At 44.3% G+C, this 22,303-nt stretch overlaps 1 protein-coding gene across 1 annotated transcript; it reads right to left on the reverse strand.

Annotated features, from left to right (window-relative positions):
• Window positions 1-9,755: 9,755 nt before the first annotated feature.
• Window positions 9,756-13,380, reverse strand: LOC137301971 (probable G-protein coupled receptor 139). Its single transcript, XM_067971688.1, has 2 exons — window positions 13,284-13,380; window positions 9,756-10,651 (listed from the first exon to the last, which is right to left on the reverse strand). Exons 1-2 carry the CDS (start codon window positions 13,378-13,380, stop codon window positions 9,756-9,758), a joined length of 993 nt encoding a protein of 330 aa, XP_067827789.1.
• Window positions 13,381-22,303: the final 8,923 nt, after the last annotated feature.

Genomic DNA, 22,303 nt, shown 5'->3' on the forward strand with positions numbered 1-22,303 from the left:
ATCGACCCGATCAAGCCCCTTCACAATTTTATATGTTTCAATAAGATCGCCTCTCATTCTTCTGAACTCCAATGAGTAGATTCCCAATCTACTCAACCTCTCCTCATATGTGCAGCCCCTCATCCCCGGGATTAGCCGAGTGAACCTTCTTTGTACTGCCTCGAGAGCAATTATGTCTCTTCTTAAGTATGGAGACCAACACTGTATGCAGTATTCCAGGTGCGGTCTCACCAATACCTTATATAACTGCAGCAATACCTCCCTGTTTTTATATTCTATCCCCCTAGCAACAAAAGCCAACATTCCGTTGGCCTTCTTGATCGCCTGCTGCACCTGCATACTAACTTTTTGATTTTCTTGCACTCGGACCCCCAGATCCCTTTGCAATGCAGTACTTTCCAGTTTCTCGCCATTAAGATAATAACTTGCTCTCTGATTTTTCCTGCCAAAGTGCATGACCTCACATTTTCCAATATTGTATTGCATCTGCCAAATCTCCGCCCACTAACCCAGCCTGTCCATATCCCCTTGTAGGTTTTTTATGTCCTCCTCACTCTCTACTTTCCCTCCGATCTTTGTATCATCCGTAAACTTTGATATGTAACGCTCGGTCCCCTCCTCCAAATCGTTAATATAGATTGTAAAGAATTGGGGACCCAGCACTGGCTACTGTTTGCCAGTCCGAGAATGAACCATTTCTCCCAACTCTCTGCTTCCTGTAAGATAACCAATCCTCCACCCATGCCAGAATATTACCCCCAAACCAGTGATTCTTTATCTTGAGCAATATTCTTTTATGTGGCAACTTGTTGAATGCCTTCTGGAAGTCCAAATACACTACGTCCAATGGTTCCCTTTATCCACCCTGTACGTTATGTCCTCAAAGAACTCAAGCAAATTTGTCAGACATGACTTCCCCTTCATAAAGCCATGCTGACTTTTTCCTATTAAATTATGTTTATCTAAATGTTCCGTTACTGTCTCTTTAATAATGGACTCCAAAATTTTACCCACCACACATGTTAGGCTAACTGGTCCATAACTTTCAGCCTTCTGCCGACTACCCTTTTTAAATGAGGGTGTTAGATGAGCAGTTTTCCAATCTGCCGGGACCTTTTCCGAGTCCAGCGAATTTTGGAAAATTATTACCAAAGCATCCACAATCCCTACTGCCACTTCCTTCAAGACCCAAGGATGTAAGCCATCAAGTCCAGGGGATTTATCCGCCATGAGTCCCATTATTTCACTGAGTACCAATTCCTGAGTGATTTTAATCGTATTTAGCTCCTCCCCCCACTCGAGCCACCTGTTTGTCCATTGTTGGGATATTCTTCGTGTCCTCTAACGTAAAGGCTGATACAAAATATTTGTTGAGCATTTTTGCCATCGCCAAGTTTCCCACCATTAATTTCCCGGTCTCATCCTCTAAGGGACCTACGTTTACCTTAGCCACTTTTTTTCTTTTTATATAACTGTAGAAACTCTTGCTATCTGTTTTTATATTTTTTGCTAATTTATTTTCATAATCTATATTGCCTTTCTTAATCAATCCTCTAGTTATTTTTGCTTTGTTTGAAGAATTCCCAATCTTCTATCCTCCCACTAAGTTTGGCTACATGATATGTCCTTGTTTTTAGTCGAATATTATCCTTAATTTCTTTACTGAGCCACGGATGGCTGTCATTTCTTTTACACCCTTTTTTCCTCAGTGGAATATATTTTATTTGAAAGTTGTAAAATAACTCCTTAAATGAACGCCACTCTTCATGTACCGTCTAACCCTTTAATCTATTTTCCCAGTCCACTTTAATCAATTCCGCTCTCATACCATCATAGTCTCCTTTATTCAAGATCAGTACGCTTGTTTGAGAACCAACCTTCTCACCCTCTAATTGGATATGGAATGTTACCATGTTATGGTCACTCATTCCAAGGGGATCCTTAACTAGGACATTATTAATTATTCCTAGCTCATTACACAGGACAAGGTCCAAGGTTGCTTGCCCCCTTGTCGGATCAGTTACATACTGCTCAAGAAATCCATCCCTAATACACTCAATAAAATCTTCCTCATGGCTGCCCTGCCCAATTTGATTTGTGCAGATAATATGATAGTTAAAATCCCCCATAATTATAGCTGTTCCCTTATTACATGCTCCGACTATTTCTTGATTAATACTTCTTCCAGCAGAGTTGCAACTATTAGGAGGCCTATATACTACGCCCACTAGTGTTCTTTCCCCCTTATTATTCCTTATCTCTACCCAACCTGTTTCATTATCCTCATCCTTTGTCCCAATATCATTTCTCTGTATTACAGTGATTGCTTCCTTTATTAACATAGCCACCCCACCTCCCCTTCCTTCCTGCCTGTCCTTCCCGATTTTTGAATACCCTGGCATATTTAATTCCCAGTCGTTGTCACCCTGCAGCCATGTTTCTGTAATGGCCACAAGATCATACCCATACATAGTTATTTGTGCAGTTAACTCGTCCATTTTGTTTCGAATGCTACGTGCATTCAGATAAAGAACTTTCAAATATGTTTTGTGACACTGAGTTCCTGCTTTTTCCTTTTTTAACACTTTACCATTTACTCCATAACTTTTGTCCCTTCCTGACACGCCTTCCTCTGTCTCCCTGCTCAGGTTCCCAAATGCCCTGCCACTTTAGTTTCAACCCTCCCCAACAGCACTAGCAAACACTCCCCCGAGGACAGCGGTCCCGGCCCTACCCACGTGCAGAACTTCCGGTTTGTATTGGTCCCACCTCCCCCAGAACCGGTTCCAATGGCCCAGGAATTTGAATCCCTCCTCTTTGCACCACTCCTCTAGCCACGCATTCATTTGAAATATCATCCTTTTCTACTCTGACTCGCACGTGGCACTGGTAGCAATTCTTAGATTTCTACCTTTGAGGACCTATTTTTTAATTTACCTCCTAACACCCTGTATTCTGCTTTTAGGACCTCATCCCCTTTTTTACCTATATCGTTGGTGCCTATGTGCACCACGACAGCTGGCTGTTCGCCCTCCCCCTCCAAAATGTTCTGTAGCCGATCCGAGACGTCCTTGTCCCTTGCACCAGGAAGGCAACACACCATCCTGGAGTCTCGGTTGTGGCTGCAGAAACGCCTATCTATTCCCCTTACAATTGAGTCCCCTATCACTATAGCTCTTGCAATCTTTTTCCTGTGCAACAGAGCCACCCATGGTGCCAGGAAGTTGGCTGCTGCTGCATCCCCCTGATAAGTCATCCCGCCAACAGTATCGAAAGTGGTATATCTGTTTGAGAGGGGGATGGCCACAGGGGACCCCTGCACTACCTGCCTGCACCTCTTACTCTGCCTGGTGGTCAACCATTCAATTCCTGCCTGTACACCCTTTCCCTGCGGTGTGACCAGCTCGCTAAACGTGCTATCCACGTGGTTCTCAGCATCGCGAATGCACCAGTGTGCCTCCATCCTATGCTCCAGTGCCGCAATGCGGTCTGTCAGTAGCTGCAGCTGGATACACTTCCCGCACACATGGTCGTCAGGGACACAGAAAGTGTCCCTGATTTCCCACATGGAGCAGGAGGAGGATGACACGGGGCCGAGCTGTCCGGCCATGACTGACCCTTTAATTGAATTAAATTAAATTAAAATTAAATGGATCCCACCAATCACACTGGATTTAAGTGATATACTAAAGGGCCCCTGCTCAACAGTCGTCCCCGCTCCACAAAGGGACCGAAGTAACCACAAAATATATTAGATTAACTTAAACCAAGCAAAAAAACTAATTATGCCTCAAACAGTTATTTCTGGATATATTACTCTAGTTAAGTAGTTTAAGCTTTAATTTTAATTAGATACCAGTAGTTTTATGCTTCTAGTTTTTAATTCAATTTTACCCAATTCCCTAACTCAGAGAAAAAAACTAATACTCACCAGCCAATCACCTACCTGCGGTCCTGTGACGTCATTCCTTGTTTTTTCACCGATTGTCTCTCTGCCGCTCCGAGTGCGAATCGGCCCTCGAGTCTGGGCCTCGAGTCGTCTCCAAGTCCCGCGCTCTCTCCAAGGTCCGCTCCCGCTGCAGCTCCACTCCGAGTGCGCATCGGCCCTCCAGCCTGGGCCTTTCGTAGTCTCCAAGTCCCGCGCTCTCTCCTAGGTCCGCTCCCGCCTGTCGCTCCGCTCCACACCTGCACACAAAAGCACACATACACACATTCACGCACACATGCACATTCGCCACATGGACACACGCATCCACACTCAATCAAATTTACACACACACATGCTCACACTTACATGCACGCAAAAGCACACACGTACACACGTGCGTACTCACACAAACAAACCTGTGGAACTGCTTCCTGTGCAGAAACGTACTCTTGAAATATATCTGCTGATATTCCAAAGTGGTTCATCAGCAGATAAGATACCTTATTTTAGACTCATGGCTAAAATCTGAGCATGTGCAGTCAGGGAACAGGCAGCAGAATGGATAGCAAGCTGGCTACAAAACAGAAAACAGGGAATTGAGGTTACGGCTAGCTGCTCAGACTGGCAAAAGTTGGGCAGTGATGTTCCACAGGGTTCATTGTTGTTCACAATTTACATTAATTATTTGGATTCGGGAATTCGAAATACAATTTCAAAATTTGCGAGCGGCGTGAAATTGTGCGGTATAGTTAATACAAAGGAAGAATGCGTCAAAATGCAAGAAGACATTAATAAACTTGCAGAATGAGCATGTAATTGGCAAATTAACTTCAATATATGTAAGTGTGAAGTGTTGCATATTGATTGGAAGAATAAGGAGGCCACATACTTCTGGGATAATAAGAGTCCAAATGGTATAACGGAGCAGAGGAATTTATGGGTACCGATATACAATTCACTAAAAGTAGCAACACAGATTATTAAGACCATAAAAAAGGTAAATCAAGCACTGGGGTTCACTTCTCGAGGGATATCATTGAAAAGCAAAGATGTTATGTTAAACTTCTACATACCTTGGGTAGACCACACTTGGAGTACTGTGCACTGTTCTGGTTTCCATACTTTAGAAAGGATATCCAGGCATTGGAGAGGGCGCAAACAAGATTCACAAGGATGATGCCAGAAATGAGCGGACATCCTTATCACGAAAGGCTGAAGAGGTTGGTTCACCTTTCTCTAGAAAAGAGAAGGCTGAGGGTTGACGTGATAGAGGTCATTAAAATAATGATATTGTTTGATAGGGAAGACCGAGAGAACATGTTTCCAATTATTGTACTGTCAAAATCTAGAGGTCCTAAATAATATAGTCACTAATTAATCGAACAGGGAATTCCGGAGAAACTTCTTTACCCAAAGAATGGTAATAATGTGGAACGCACTACCACAAGGAAGAGTTGATGTGAATCGCATGGATGCATTTAAGGGGAAACTCGATCACAACATGAGGGCGAATGGAATAGAAGCGTATCCTGATAGGGTTAGATGAACTAAGGAGGGAGGAGGGACATGTGCAGCATAAATAGACCAGTTGGGCTGTGTTGTAGTTTCGATGTAACTCGATGTAACTCGATAAATGACTGAGAAGGACTCTGTGCTGAAAATGTGGTGAAATGCCGGGACTGAGGTTAAATTTGGGGTTTGAAAATTGCTGGTCACAGGTCACAGGTTTGGCTCCGTTTGATTTTCCGAATCAACATTCCCAGCAACCACTCTGAAGAATCCGAATTTCCTCCTTTCCCTGCTGGGCTACCATCAATAAGTTTCCCTAAGATCTGCCATGCCTGACCAATTGATGCCGGAATTGGAAATTTTGGAGGAAGTGAAGGACTGCCAAATTTTGCTTGAATTTTGGTAGATGTTTGCGAAATAAGTCGACGTGTGTGAAGTAAAAAAAAAGAGAGCTTGCCTTTATATTGCGCCTTTCACGACCTCAGGATATCCCAAAGCGGTTTACTGCCAATGAAATATTTTTGAAGTCTAATCACGGTTGTAATGTAGGCAATACAGTATATAATGCTTATAATATATAACGTAGAAGTACATTTAGTTGTGCTGTGTGACTGTTTTTAAGGCGTGTCCATTAAACTCAGTATAAGCAGGCAAAACAGAGTCGCTGTAGCCACACATTTAGCAGCTATTTTGCTTTGCACCAATAGAGAAATTCTTAATGCTCCTCCCTATTTTGTTGCTCTCTCTAAGAGCAGACTTTCGGGAAAGTGCATTGAACTTCAGTGACGGTAAAACCACCCTGGCTTCAAGTTGAACAAGGTTGAACTGGCGACACCTGTATTTGACAGGGAGAAGTGTTTAACATTGTTCCCGAATTTCAATAAGAGACAGCACGGAAAGATTTGTAGCGCTGAATGTCACTCGGATGGTGATTGAAGTGAAAGTGTGGGTGCTAAAAGGTATCAGACTTGTGAGAAGAAAGAAATCAGATCAGCCCAACCGAACTCAGTATTAACCAACCAATTGACAAATTTCAAATACAAGTGGTTTTTCTAACTATCCAAATGTTTCTGGTAAACGTGCTGATCAGAGAACAAAGCCATTTTCTGAGATGCCCGCCTGAGTTGACAATGCAGCGTCTTGGCTGGACGGGCAGAAATTGTCTGCTGTTTTATCTCTCTCCTGACCACTGCCTGAGGCTGAACTAGACTGTTCGCAACCTTGGCGTCCTATTTGACTCTGGGCTGAGCTTCCGACCCCACATCCGCTCCATCATGAAGACTGCCTACTTCCAGCTCCATAATACTCCTGGCCACCAGTCCTGCCTCAGCTGATCTGCTGCTGAAATCCTCATCCATGCCTTTGTTACCTTGAGACTCGGTTACTAAAGTACTCTCCTGTCCGGTTTCCCACCTTGCACACTCTCTAAAATAGAGCTCATCCAAAATTCTTGCTGCTCTTGTCTTAACTTGCACCAAATCTCCTTCACCCATCACCCCTGTGCTCGCTGACCTACATTGGCTCCTGTTCCGGCAAAGCCAATGTATTAAAATTCTCGTCGTTGTTTTCAAATCCTTACATGGCCTTGCCCGTCCCTATCTCTGTAACCTCCTCCTACCCTACAACCCTTCGAGATGCGTTCCTCCAATTCTGGTTATTGAACATTCCCAATTTCCTTCGCTCCACCATCGGCGGCCATGCCTTCAGCTGCCGAGACCATAACTTTTGGAATTCCCTCCCTAAACCTCTCCACCTCTCTCTCCTCCTTGATGATGCTGCTGAGAATCTATCACTTTCACCAAGCTTTTGGTCGCTGTACTAATATCTCCTCATGTGGCCCGGTGTCAAATTATGTTTGATAACCACTGCTGTGAAGCGCCATGGGACTTTTTACTACGTTAATGGCGCGATATATAAAAACAAGTTGTTGTTGTTTTAAAGGATTTGAACAGAGGACTGTCAGAACTCTGCCTCGTTGAGCTTTGTACTCTCGGGACAGAGATATGTCAGTGCCACGTTTGCATACATTGCACAGAATTCACAGCACAGGGATAAGCCATTAGGCCCAACTGGTCCATGCCAGCTTTATGCTCAACACGAGCATCCTCCTACCCATTGGAATTTTATCAAACCGCTTCATTTGTGGCCTTTTAATTTTCAGAATCCAAATACACGTCAGGGACCCTTTTCAAAATTCCAAGAAACGTGTTCAGGAGAATCCTTGTTTCTGTTGTACATGATGTAGGAATCATGGACAGGTAACCCATGAGGTCCACATCAGCTAATTTCTGACAACCTTTTTCTCATTGGTGAGAACCAAAAAAAGCACTTTATCAAGTGGGTAAAACGGTAAACTTTTCCCACACGGGGACTGGAAAAGGCCGCTCGACCTTCCAACGGATCTTTAACTGGAAGCTGAGTAATTTCACCCGTTTACACCATGAGACTAGGAAGCATCTTTCCATTCCCAATTTCCAGACTTGACAGTTCAAAGCGATGTATATCTGCTTCAAGAAAATAGGAATTGTGCATTTGTTTTTGTTTAGATTTAAAGACATGTGGCCCGCCCTTTCACCCAATCAATTGTCGCCAATATCCCCACTCCCTCCTTTAAACAAGTAAAACTGAAACGCTATTATAAAACTCTCTTCTGCTATTGGAACATGGTAGGCCGGAGGAACCTAAGGGTCCACAGGGCAACACTAATAAGTGGATGCATTTCGGAGCACGCCAATTGTATCGTCAACGAGAATGGGACCAGATATGAGGGACTTCAGGAATGTGGAGAGATGAGACAAACTGGGATTGTTCTCCTGAGAGCAGCGATGGTTAAGGGAAGGTTGAATAGATGTATTCTAAATGATGAGGCGTTTTGAAGAAGTAAATAAGGAGAAACTGTTTCCACCGGTAGGAGAGTTGGTAACTAGAGGACACAAATGGAAGAAAATTGACAAAGAAACATGGCGAAGACAAGGAGTGTGGTCTATCGGGACAGGGAGCGTCCTGTACAGAGACAAAGGACTGTGTTATACCGAGACCCGGGAATGTAATATACCGGGACCTGGAAGTCCGCGATATCGGGATCGGGGAGTTTGCCATAAGGCGACCGGGGATTGTGCTGCATCCGGACCTGGGAGTGTGCTGTTCCTGGATCCGGGACCGTGCAGTACCAGGACTCTGGAATGTGCTGTACCTGGATCCTGGAGTGTGCTGTTCCGAGACCCCCGAATTTGCTGCACTGGGTCCGGAGAGAGTGCTTTTCCGGGAGCGAGGACTTGGTGCTGTGCAAGAACCTGGGAGCATACTATACTGGGACTCGGGAGTATGCTATGCTGGGACCTGGGAGTTTGCTGTACCAGGACCGGGGAGGTGCCGTATTGCGACCATGGAGCATGCCGCACCTGGATCCGGGAATTTGCTGCAACGGGACCTGGGAATGTGCTGGATGTAGACCAGGGACTGGGCTGTACCGGGACCCGGAAGTGTGCTGTACAAGGACCCTGGGGTGCGCTGTACCTGGACCGAGGAGTATGCTGTACCGGGACAATTCATTGTGCAGTTCCGGGATGCAGGAGTGTGCGTCAACGGGTCACGGGATTGGAGCAATATTGATCTGCTGCAGATCTCTTTGTCCTCTTACAATCTCTGTAACGGTGGACCGAGTTATCACTGGGCTAAGTGTCGTTTCGTTCAATTCACAACCTGCTTTATTCAACCACAGGTAAAAGATACAGAACACTCAACATCTGCGCGGAAACTGTGACAAATAAATAAAACACACTTAGACTAAGGAGCAAGGGTTGATTGGAATTAATGTAGAAACGTTGATGCTGTTTATCTCCTTGTCCCAGTGACGGTGCACAAATTAATAACCTCCACAATCTACCTGCTGCCTTGACTGTTTTCTGGTTTCGATCTTGGAATTCAAAAAGTCTTCCTTCAAAGGTCGGCAGAGATAAAAGAGATTTATCAACACTGAGGTACTAAACATCTTCTGTTTGACCGGACATTGTTCACAAATGGATTATTTATGGAAATAATCACAAGGGGTCATTCCCAAAAAATCCGGAATGCGAGCTGAGCACAGGACTGTATAAAGCAGCTAACCGCTCTTGGGCAAGTGTACGGTCAAACCGCATCTGCAGATAGATCATGTCTGGGTCCTATCTGGTGAAGAATGGCTACATTAATTTATTTTTAAGACAGAACCAGGGTGTGAAATGTTTCACAAAATATTAAGGCGAAAAGAAGCCCCACATTAAATTCGACAGAACATCAAACAAAAATACCTGAAACTGTGAGAAAGTGTGAGATCTTCTCATCTAATTAATTTGACCATCATTGCGAGGGGATATTTCACTCCATTCCTCAACTCCTCTCTGAATTTCCTTTGGGTCACTGCATAAATAAAAGTGTTCGTGCAGCAACTCAGGAGCTGCAGCATGAAGCCGATTTCTCGTACAAATGTGGGCAGGGGAACAGGATATCCCAAATAATCCAACCGTTTCAATATAGAACACACCATGAACACCACCCATAACAGGATGAAATTTCCAGATATAACAAATAGTACAACGATCGATTTCCTTCGGTTCTCCATCTCTGGGTCACTGGAACTCTCCCCACTGCTCGGACCCCGGATTCTCCTGCGGGCTCTGCTGGCCACTAAAATGTGTCTGACCGTCAATATATTGAACAGTACAATCAAAAGAAATGGAACAAATGGAGTGAAAATATAATGCATCAATTCAATGGCCGCCCAGGCCAGCGAACGAGATACTTCGGGTGTCACGCGGCAAAACCAGGGACTGTTATTAAGCCAATACTCATTTGTATATAGAAAATACCAGAAAATGTTCTTCAAGCCGCTCAGCACGGTCACTGTTCCGAGAACCACAGCCGCCGTCTTCTCGGTGCAATATTTAGTTTTCAGCTTCTGGCAACAAATGGCCACAAATCGATCAAAGGTGAAAGTGACCGTGAACCAAACAGAACAATCCGTGACTGCATAAAGCAGGACGGCGTGGATATTACACAGTCCAACGTACCACAGAAATATAAATTCGTCCCAATAAACAATAGGAACCTGCCTTAATATCAGATCGAAGATAACGACCAGTAGATCTGCCGCTGCCATCGCCACCAGGTAGCGAGTGACACATTTGGAGAGACCGCATTTTCCACGAGACAGGATCACAATCGTCACCACGTTAACTGGAAGCAAGACGGAAATAGGGAAATGATTCACCAGACACAGGAAAAACACTAATTTGTTGCGTTTCCAGTGAAATAAAGGAAGGATCAGGTGAGAGAACAAGGACATTAATGTTCTTCACAATAACCTGAAATGCACCAAGAAATTTGCAGCTTGGCTTTGCCTGCAGTGATGGAATCTGATTATTTTAGCTGTGACGGGCTTTGTAATCAGAGTAATGAATCGGCAAATAAGTGAAGCAACGGGATAGAATGAAACATCGTTAAAAAGGGAAACTTAGTTTAGAATGAATATCGAAGCAACCAAACGGAAAGCGAGAGCCTCACCGACACCTGAGCAGGGGGTGGGGGCGGGGGAGGATAGTTGAGATTCTTGCATGTTTGAATTGCAGTGTGTGTGCGTTTGCTGCTGGGGTGATACCTGGATTTCATGTCCCGAGGTGGGGAAGGGATAAATGGGCCCTGGGAGGAAGAGGAATGGTGAAATCGCTCATGCCCTTTGAATGGAATAGTGAGCGAACAACACCCAATCTGTGCTCATACGTTGACTATTGTCACTTGTTCAAGGCATTAAAAGCATCTGGACAATGGCACAAATCAAACCCGCCCATCCAATGTTTTAATGTACATACGAGATAGGAGTATCGCAACATAGGAATTGCTGGATCAAAAAACACCAAGGTCCATCGAGTGCACCTTCTACCTTCATGGTCGTCACATGATACAACAATCATGGAGTTGGCGACAAATCATAGCAATCAGTCTCTATCAATCAATTAATGAGGTGAGGAAAGCCCCGAGTTTAGAAACGTTTGAGAAACATAGTTCCAAAATCACCTTTTCCTTCCCAAGCATGTGACACTAACCATGTGTCATGTCTCATATTACTCATCTACTGCACGCAAAATGTTATTTTCTGAACGAAAGCTCGTTAATGAATCAATACTCACTGTTTCCACCGTCTCCCTAAGGAGCCTGTTCCATAGGTTGGCTGCTCAAACACAGAAATATTCTTTTTGCAGCTTAGTTTTGACTTTACCCCCCAACTCACCCTTCAATTGCAGGCCTTGACCTTTACTGTCCTATTGTTCTAACAAGGTGAAACGGAAACAGCCTGCCGTGGTCCACATTATCTAGTCTTGAGATAATTATTCCACTTTTCTGCTTCTGGTCTAAAATACTAAATATTTCAATCCCTGTTCGTTTTCTATGTTAGAAGTGAGGCCCAATCTGATACTCTGCTCCCTGATTCCCAATGGTCAATCATTGGATGAACTGAGTTACAGTCACGATAAGCTCCAAGATCGGCAATTGGATATTCAGGGTCATGTGTGATGCTCCGCACCAAAAATACAAAGGTAGAAAATGAGAATATAATGTCGTTAATTTTGCAGGCAAGTTTTCTATTTACATTACAGGTAACACTTGTAACAATCGTGGAATAATATGCCTGGTAATATAATACACAATAGATTCAGAGAATCATAGAAAGTTACGGCACTGAAGGAGGCGATTGGGCACATCGTGTTCATGCCAGTCGAAGCGAGCAAACCAGCTTGATCGCACTTTCCAGCACTTGGCCCGTCGCTTCAAGTGCACATCGATACTGTTTAAATGAGTTGAGGGTTCTGCCTCTTCTACCCTTTCAGGCAGCGAGTTCCGGACTCCCATCACACTCTGGGTGAAAATAATTCTGCTCAGTTCCCCACTAATCCTTCATACCAACCTGTGATTACAAATCGATCTGAATTCTAGTCAAATAGTGTTAATCTTGCTCTTTCCCTTAAGTAGTGGGAATTCAATAAACTTCCAATTCATACAGCGAAAATGCACGATCAAATATTGAATGAGTTTCACTATCAGAATGCGACCCTTACATTGATTGAGGGTCTCGATCAGAGAAACAAAGCACTGTACAAACCAGGCACGGGATTAGATTATCAATGCAGATCAATTATTAGAAATGGAACCATTAAATGATCTGAATAAAATAAATAGTAGCTCACTGAACCATTCTAATTTAACCATTGAGAAACAGTGACACCAATGCAGACCATGAAGCGGTGGAAAGCGAGAGAGTTGAACCAGTTTGGATCATCAATGCATTTGTCATTTATCTGGTAGGACTCATTTGTGCAACTAAATAACTAAATCGAGCCGAAATTGCAGACCGTGTTAGATAATAAAACGTTTCTCACTTGTCAGTCGGACTCAGTATTTACAGCAGAATGCACACTTTTAAATAACAGAAAGATCCAGTCACATGACGTGTGTTGTAGTCTGAAAGAAGACCGGGATCTTAATAAGATCGCCTGGAATGTTACTAATAATGGCAACTAAGGACACACTTTTCATTGAACTGACACCAATAAATGGGAATTCACATCAGTGGACCATGGGCCATCATCAAACACACACAAGAGCAATGGAAATAAATAACATAATTGCACTTTGAAAGCGTCTTTCACAACCTGAGAACCTTCCAAAGTGCTTCACAACCAACGAAGTTTGCAGTGTAGTCACTGTTGTAATGTAGGGACAGTAATAAAATAAAGAGATGAACAGGCGGACAAAGAAGCCGCGTACAGATAAACTCGGCTTCCTGAAGTACCAGGTGCAGATTGTATCTTACCCGGGACACCGAACGCAGCCAGGATGGGGTAGTAAATCTTTTGTATGTCATTAAGCGCCCATAGAATCTGGAGCTTGATCATAAAACTCAGAGACATTATTTCCCCTCCAGTAAGAAGCGATGATTCGATGGTTGGTCCTCGTGCTGGGATCAGTTCTCCGATTGAAACATTGAGTGGATTTTCCTTAATTATAGCAGAGCGAATTCAACCGTTCTGAAAATGAGGTCCCGCGCTGACTGGTTTTAATCACAGTCACTGAACAAACACACTGTTTACACAGGAGATACTTCAGAACTTGTCTTCCTGGAGACTTGAATATCCACTAAAATCATAAACATACAAGTTGGTGTTACAGGGCAACCCCGAAAAACCGAGATATATCGGCTGGCTTTATCAACATACCCCGGTAAACCCAGATATATCAACTGGTAATCGCAGTAAACCGCGATAAATACAGATGTACAGGCTGGTGATCTTAGAAAACCCTGATCAACTCAGATATTTTGGCTGGTGATCCAAGCAAACCCTGATAAACCAAATATACATGTTGTTGATCCCAGTGAACTCCGATTGACTCCTATAAATAGGCTGGGGATTGCAGGAAAACCTGATAAGCCCCGACACTAATATATCCAGATATGTCGGCTCTTGTGTCAGCAAACTGTGATAAACCACGTGACAGGAAACAAAGAGCAGTGGTGAACGGTTGTTTTGTCGGACTGGAGGGAGGTGTCCCTTCGTGTTCCCCCGGGGTCGGTTCTGAGACCACTGATTTTCTTCACATATATAAATGACTTGGACTTGGGTGTAAAGGCCACAATTTCAAAATTTGCAAATGACACAAATCTTGTAAGGGTGGTAAACGGTGATGAGGATAGCGATTAGACTTCAAGAGGATATAGACAGGCTGGTGGCATGGCGGGCACGTGGCAGATAAAATTTAACGCAGAAAATGCGAAGTCATACACATTGGTAGGAAGAACGAGGAAATGCAATATTAACTCTGTTGCACAACTCTAAAAGGGCTAGAGAAAGAGAGAGATCTGGAAGTATATGTGCACAAACCGTTGAAGTTGGCAGGGCAGGACGAGAAAACGGTTAAAAAAGCAGACGGGATCCTGGGCTTTTTAAATGGGTGCATAGATTACAAAAGTAAGGAAGTCATGGTGAAACTTTATAAAAGACTGGTTCGGCCACAACTGGATTATTGTTTCCAGTTCTGGGCACCCGACTCTAGGAAAGATGTGAAGGTCTGAGGGACGATGCAGATGAAATTTACAAGAATGATTTCAGGGGGTGAGTTACATGAATAGGCTGGAGAAGCTGCGGTTGTTCTCCATGGAACAGAGATAGTTGCGAGAAGATTTGATTGGCGTATTCAAAATCATAAAGAATCCAGACAGAGCAGATAGAGAGAAACTGTTCCCATTGGCGGAAGGATGAAGGACCAAAGGACATAGATTTAATGTGATTGGCAAATGAACCCAACATGACATGAGGAAAAACGTTTTGCCACAGCGATTGGTTAGGATCTGTAATGCACTGTCCAAGGAGGTGGTGGAGGCAGATGCAATCATGGCCTTCTAAAGGAACTGGATAAGTACTTGAAACGGAAAAATGCAGGGCTACGAGGACAGGACTTAGGACTGGGGCTAGCTGGATTGCTCTTGCATAGATCTGGTGCAGATTCGATTGTTCAAATGACCTCCTTTCGAGCTGTAATCTTCCTATGATTCTATCACTCTATATTGATCACAGTAATCGGTAATAAAGTACGATATAACGCTGGTGATCAAAGTTAACCACAATCAATCTACATATTTATATTTTGGATGGTATTCCCCGCAAACCCTGATAATCCGAGGTAGAAAGTCTGGTAATCCCAGTGAATCCAGTGATAAACCCAAATATGTAGACTGATCATCATAGAAAACCCAGTGATGAAGCCAGATACATAGGCTGGTGATCCCAGTAAACAAGGGAAGCCCAGATATATGAACTGGTGACCCAAGTAAACCCTAATAGACCCAGATACATAAGCTGCTGATCGCAATAAACCCGATCAACCGAGATATATAGGCTGGTGATTCCAGTCAGCACATTGATCAACCCAAATATATGGATTGGTGAACCCAGAAACCCCTCATAAACTCAGATATAGAGGCTGGTGATCTCAGTAAACCCCGATAAACCGAGATACATCGGCTGGTAGTGCCAGTGAACCCCGATAAACGTTGATATATGCTTATGATCCCAATTAATACCAATGAACCCATATAAATAGGCTGGTGATCGCAGGAAACCGCTCTTTTAAACGCAGATATATATATCGGCTTGTTATCCCAGCAAATGCAGTTAAACCCCAATATGTAGGCTGATTATTCCAGCAAATGTCGATAAACCCCAATATATTGGTTGGTGATCCCAATAAAGTCATCCCCTTTCGCCCCCACCTCAATGAATTTCGAGCTCGACACGTTGCTGAGCTCTTCTTCCGTCGCCTTTGCCACCTCGCCCACTTCTTTGGACAGAAATATTCCCCCCGCACAGCAGACCCTTTCTCCCGTCTTCAGAATTCTAGTTCCACCCGGACCCCTTCCTGTGGCCTCTTGCCCTTGAACTTTTCCTTCGGAACTGTCGGCGTGACTTCGGCCGTTTCAATTTATTTACTTCTCCCACTTATACTCACGTACTTCCACCGAACTTAGAGCACTCCGTTCTCTCAGGTCCAACCCAGACATTGTCATTAAACCTGCTGAAAAGGGCAGCACTGTTTTTGCGTGGCGAACAGACCTCCAACTTGAGGAGGCTGAACGACAATTCTCCTACACCTCCTCCTTCCTCCCCTGGACCATGACCCCACCGCCCAACATCAAGCCATAGTTTGCTGGACCGTCAATGTCCTCATCTCTTCTGAGATCGTCCACACGCGTCATCTGACCTCATATTCCCCCAACCTGGCATAGCCCTCTTCAACCGCCTTCCCACGATCGACGAACACGAGACGCATCAATTCAGACTGTTCTTCCCACATGGAACTTATTTCTTCCCAGCTCGACTCTAATTTTGCTCCCCTTGTTCAATCTGTTCCAACTTACATTCGCGTCTCCTCCGACGCCGTCCGCCATATCAACAGCTTTTAATTCCCAGTCCCGAACCATCTCCTTTTCACCATGGACGTCCAGTCCCCCTAAAACCTCCATCCCTCACCATGTTGGCCTGCGGGCCTTCCACATCTTCCACAAATCACCATCCTTCTCCGCCTGACTGAACCTGTTCTTACTTTGAACAACTTCTCATTTGACTCCACTCAGTTTCTCCAAATAAACGGTGACGCTATTGGAACCCTTGTGGGTCCTCGCCCTGCTTGCCGTTTTGTGGGATACGTGGAACATTCCTTGATCCAGTCCTACTCAGGTCCAAACCCTCAACACTATTTTTCCGGTGCATTGATGATTATATCAGTGCCGTTTCCTGCTCTCGCCCCGAACTGGATATTTTCATCACCTTTGCTTCCAACTTCCGCCCTTCCCTCGTCTTCACATGGTCCATCTCCGAATCTTCCCTTCCCTTCCTCGGCTTCTCCATCTCCATTTCCGGGGTTAGGCTGTCAACCAATATCTATTATAAGCCCACCGATTCCAAGAGCTACATTGGTTACAGTTCCTCCCACCCAGCTTCCAGCAAGGATTCTATTCTCTTCACCCAGTTTCTCCATCTCAGTCGCACCTCTTCTGATTATGCCACCTAATACATCAATGCTTCTGATATGTCTTCCTTTTTCCTCAACCGAAGACTCCCCTCCACTGTAGTTGACAGGGCTCTAGATCGTGTCCATCCCATTTCCCTCAATTCTTCTCTCAACCCTTCTCCTCACTCCCAGAGCCATGAGAGAGTCCCCATCGCCCTCACCTTACACCCCACCAGCCTCCACATTCAACGTATCATCCTCCGCCATTTCCGCCACCTTCAGCGCGATCCCACGACAAAACACATCTTCCCCTCCCCTCCCTTTTCAGCATTCCGAAGGAAGCGCTCACTCCGTGACATTCTCGTCCACTCTTCCATCAACCCCAACACCCGCTGTCCTCCCCAGTGCATCTTCCCATGCGAGTGCAGGAGATGCAACACCTGCCCTTTCACCTCCTCCCTTCCCACCGTCCAAGGCCCCAACAACTGCTTCCAAGTGAACAGCAATTTACTTGCACTTCTTTCAATTTACTATATTGTATTCGCTGCTCACACTGCGGTCTCCTCTACACTGGGGAGAAAAAACGCAGATTGGGTGATCGCTTTGCTGTCGACCTCCGCTCTGTCAGCAAGTGTGACCCCGATCTAACGGTCGCTTGCCATTTTAATCACCCGTCCAACTCCCACACTGATCTCTCTGTCCTCGGCCTCTTACACTGTTCCAATGAAGCTCAACGGAAGCTCGAGGAACAGCACCTCATCTTTCGTTTCGGCACTTTACAACCTTCCGGACTCAACACTGATTTCACTAATTTCAGACCATAACCACTGCTCCCATATTTTTCAATAACTATATATTTTTTAATTATTGGACTGCAGCTGCTCATTATGTTTCTACTGTTGCCATTTACAGCTACTCCATAGCGACCTTTTGCTTCTTAACTTGTCCAAGTAAAACCCTCCCTGCCTTGCACCATCATCGCTTTAGTCATTTAATCACTCTTGCCCTCTACCCTATCACAGACCTTCCCTTTTGCTCTTCCCTCCCCTGCTCTCCCTCATCTGCTTTCCCTAACTCTGCACTTGCTTAAAAACTTTAACTCTTTGACATTTTCCAGTTCTGACCAAAGGCCTTCGACCTGGAAACTTCACTCTGTTTCTTTCTCCACAGATGCTGCCGCACTTGCTGAGGTTATCCGCATTTTCTGTTTCTATTTCAGATTTCCAGCATACGCATTTTTTTTCGTTTTGTGGCATGGACATTGCCTTTCTGAGAAAAGAGCCAAGTGACATTGAATGGTGGGTGCTGAATGAATCAATGTCTGGTTTCCATGTTGTAATGGTGAGCACTCTGGACTCTGAATCCTGCGATCCGAATTCACTTCTCGATGAAAGCTCAATTCTTTTGTCCCATTGATTTCGAACTTTGGGGCAAACATCTAAAAGACACCTGGTATCCAATCCCTGCTGTTGGCACTTCGCTGCCTCAATCAATGCGGATCGAGCTCCTGATATATGTTTCAGTTCATTAGCTCAGCCAGTCTTTTCTTTTCCCCAATCAGCAGAAGAGAAAGTTGTTTTTTATGCAATGATGCTTTTCACTGCATCAACGAATGTTGTTTGCTGAATTTTTCTTTGCAACCTGCATTCAGCAGGAAAACATGTCGAAATTCAAAGCATTGTTCCTTGAAATCCAGGCATTGCTTGGATCGTGTTCTTGACCTCGTGCAAAGTTAACATATTCTTTTCACGCCAAACTTGATGCATCAGTGCCTTACAATGTTTATGCACTGATAATCTGGCAAGATTGTAATACGAGCTGCGCTGAGCAGTGTGGAACAGAAGCAGAGACGAGGGAAGCGATAGGTTTGACAGCAGCTGTGTGATTGGCTGAGCATCTATACATGGCAGAGGAGAAAGAGGTGAAGCTGAAGGTAAGGACGAGAAAGGGCCGAGCCAAAGTGGAAGGGCGGAATTGTCCACTGCTTGCAGTTTTGCAGGTGGGAGAGGTTTGCCAGTAGCCTCGAGGGGTCAGTGATGTATTAACATTGTCGGGCTGAGGAACGAGCCCCCTGGGTACTGACCTCCCCATCCCACCCCTGGGCACTTACCACCCAACCACCCCCCAACCCAGGTCTGACGCTGCAGCCCGCTACTCTGACACGGCCAGGGCACTGACTCCAGGGGCACTGATCCCCCGGGGCATTAATCCCCAGACTCTATCCAATCCCACCACACCCCCACGTACACTAACCACGCCCTGTACACTGATCCCACCTCCCCCTCCTCCCCGGGCACTGGCCACCCCTTCCCCCAGATATATGTAAAAAATGGAAAACTATAATGGTCAGCGACTTGAGAGACTGAGATTTTCCACTGGAGCAGAGAAGGCGAAGTGGTCCTTTAAAAGAGATGATTTAAATCATGAATTCTTCTGATGAATTGGATAAGGAAAGAGTATTTCCTCTGTTTGGGGAGGCACCGGTTTAAAACATGTCAGTTATAGAGTTTGGAGGGGTTTAGCAGAAATGTCCTTGCACAAAGAGCACACAATGGAATGCTTTCTCACAGTTCGTGGGGCAAGAATGGCAGAGTGGGTTTCATTTTGGAACTTCGGAATAGGAGGAGGCCATTCAACCATTTAATCCTGTTCTGCCATTACTTTAGATCATGACTAATCTGTATCTTAACTCCATTTACTTTAGGAAGGATGTCGTGGCACGAGAAAGGGTACAGCAGAGGTTTACTGGATTGCCAGCAAGGATGATGAACTTGCGTTATTTGCAGAGACTGGAGAAGCTGGGGTTGTTGTCCTTGGAGCAAAGAAGATTAAGATAAGACTTAATCGAGGTGCTCAAAGTCAAGAAGGGTTTTCAGTAAATAGGGAGAAACTGTTTCCAGTGGCAGAAGGTTTGTTAAACAGAGACACAGATTGAAGTACTTGGCATAGAATCAGTGATGAGATGAGAAGATTGTCTTTAAGGGGCGAGTTGTTATGATCTGGAATGCACTGCCTAAAATGAAGGTGTAAACCGATACACCAATAGCTTTCTAAAGGGAATAAACATATACATACAAAGGTTAAGTGAGAAAAACAAAACTTGGTTTTCGCAGCGAGTAATTTTGATCTGGAATGCTTTGCCTGAAAGGGTGGTGGAAGCAAATTCAATCATGAATTTTAAAAAGGAATTGGATAAATATTTGAAGGAAAAAAATCCAGGGCGATGGGGAAAGAGGAGGGAAATGGGACTAACTGGATTGTTATCACAAAGAGTCGGCACAGGCTCGAGAAGCCGAATGGCCACCTTTTTTGCTGTAACGATTCTATGATTCTATAGTAATTGAAGGAGAACTAAAACCTCACAGACTAAACGTGTCCATTCTGAAAGTTTCATTGCAGCGAATGTCACCGAGGGGGAGCCGGCCCAACCAAGACTAGGCTTGCTTTCCTTGGAATATAGAAGGTTAAGAGTTGATTTGATTGAGGCTTTTCGGATTTTGAAAGGAATTGATAGGGCAGATGGAGAGAAAGTTTTCCCGCTGGTGGAGGAATTTAGGGCAAGAGTATATAATTGTAAAATCAGAGCCAGGCCATTCAGGAGATGTTAGGAAACACTTGTACATGCAAAGGGTGGTAGAAGTGTGGAACTCTCTCCCACAAAAAGCAGTAAATGCTTGCTCAATTAACAATTTTAAATCGGAGATCGATAGATTTTTGAAAGCCATAGTTATTAGGGGATATGGAGCAAAGGAGGGTGAAGGGAGTTAGGATACAGATCAGCCACGATCTCATTGAATGTCAGAACAGGCTTGTGCGGCTGAATGGCATGCTCCTGTTCCAACGTTCGTAAAAGAGCAATCAGAGCTGGGCATTCTGTGTAAGTCTATCTGCAAAGTCCAGCAGGAGCATTCGATCCATTTTATATTGGAACTCCTTGGCCTAAACTGTGCATAAGAGACATGAGAGACTGTTAGCAATAATGAAAGCGCAAGGAATTGAAGGCAACGTGTTGACATGTGCGGGGAATTAGTTGGGAGGTGGGAGACAAAGAGTATGGATAATCTGTATGCCTTCCAATTGGCAGGATGTGACTCGTGGTATCCCCTTTCGACCTGTACTTGGGCCTTAGCGTTTCACTATATTGATCAATGACTTAGATGAAGAAAAGAGAGCCGTGTGTCTAAGGTTGCTGACGAGAGAGGAGTCGTTGTTAGGACCATTGCTTTTTTAAAATATATATTAATGACCTGTCCGTGCGTATACTGGGCACACTTTCAAAAGTTTGAAGAAGACACAAAGCTTGGAAATGTAACAAACAATGTGAATGATTGTAACAGACTTCCGGAGTACATAGACAGGCTGGTGAAATGGGCAGTCGTATGGCAGATGGCAAGTGTGAAGTGATGCCTTTCGGAAGGAAAAATGAGGAGAGGCAACGTAGATTAATTGGTACATTTTTTAAGGGGGTGCAAGAAAAGAGAAATCCGGGGGTGTACTTACATAAATCTTTGCAGGTAGCAGGACAAGTTGATAAAGCTGTTAAAAAAAAACTTCCGGGATCTTTGGCTTTATAAATAGAAAAATAGGGTACAAAAGCAAGGAAGTTATGCTAAACCTTTGTAAATGACTGGTTAGGCATCAGCTGGAGTATTGTGTCCAACTCTGGTCAACACACTGAACGATGTCAAGGCCTTGGAGAGGGTAAAGAGGAAATTGAGTAGAATGGTACCAGGGATGAGGGACTTCAGTTATGTGGACAGATTGGAGAATCTGGGAATATTCTCCTTCGAACAGAAAAGCTTAAGGAGAAATTTAAGATGGTTATTTAAAATTATGAGGGGTTTTAATAGCATAGAGAGGGAAAACTGGTTCCACTGGCAGGAGGGTCGGTAACCAGACAATATTGATTTAAAATAATTGGTAAAAAACCGAAGAGGGAGATGAGGAGATTTTTTATTCAGCCAGTTGTTATGATCTGGTTAGCACTGCCTGGAATGGTGGTGGAAGCTGATTCAATAGTAACTTTCAAAAGGCAATTGGATAAATACATATAAAAACCAAATCCATTCGAAAGAGGTTATAATGCAATCGTTTCCTGTTGATGATGGATTACTGGAATCACCAGCCTATGTATGTGGGTTTATCGGCGTTTACAATCTCATCAAAGGAACATTCGAAAGATGAGCAGCAAGGCCATATGGTCGCCGTGCCTGTTCCGCCATTCATTAAGATCATGGCTGATCTTCGACCTCACCTTCACTTTCCCGCCCTATCCTTATGTCCCTTTAATCCTTTAGTGTCCAAAAAATCTATATATCACAGTCTTGA

Source organism: Heptranchias perlo, chromosome 35, assembly GCF_035084215.1.
Source record: "Heptranchias perlo isolate sHepPer1 chromosome 35, sHepPer1.hap1, whole genome shotgun sequence".
Classification (NCBI taxonomy): Eukaryota; Metazoa; Chordata; class Chondrichthyes; order Hexanchiformes; family Hexanchidae; genus Heptranchias; species Heptranchias perlo.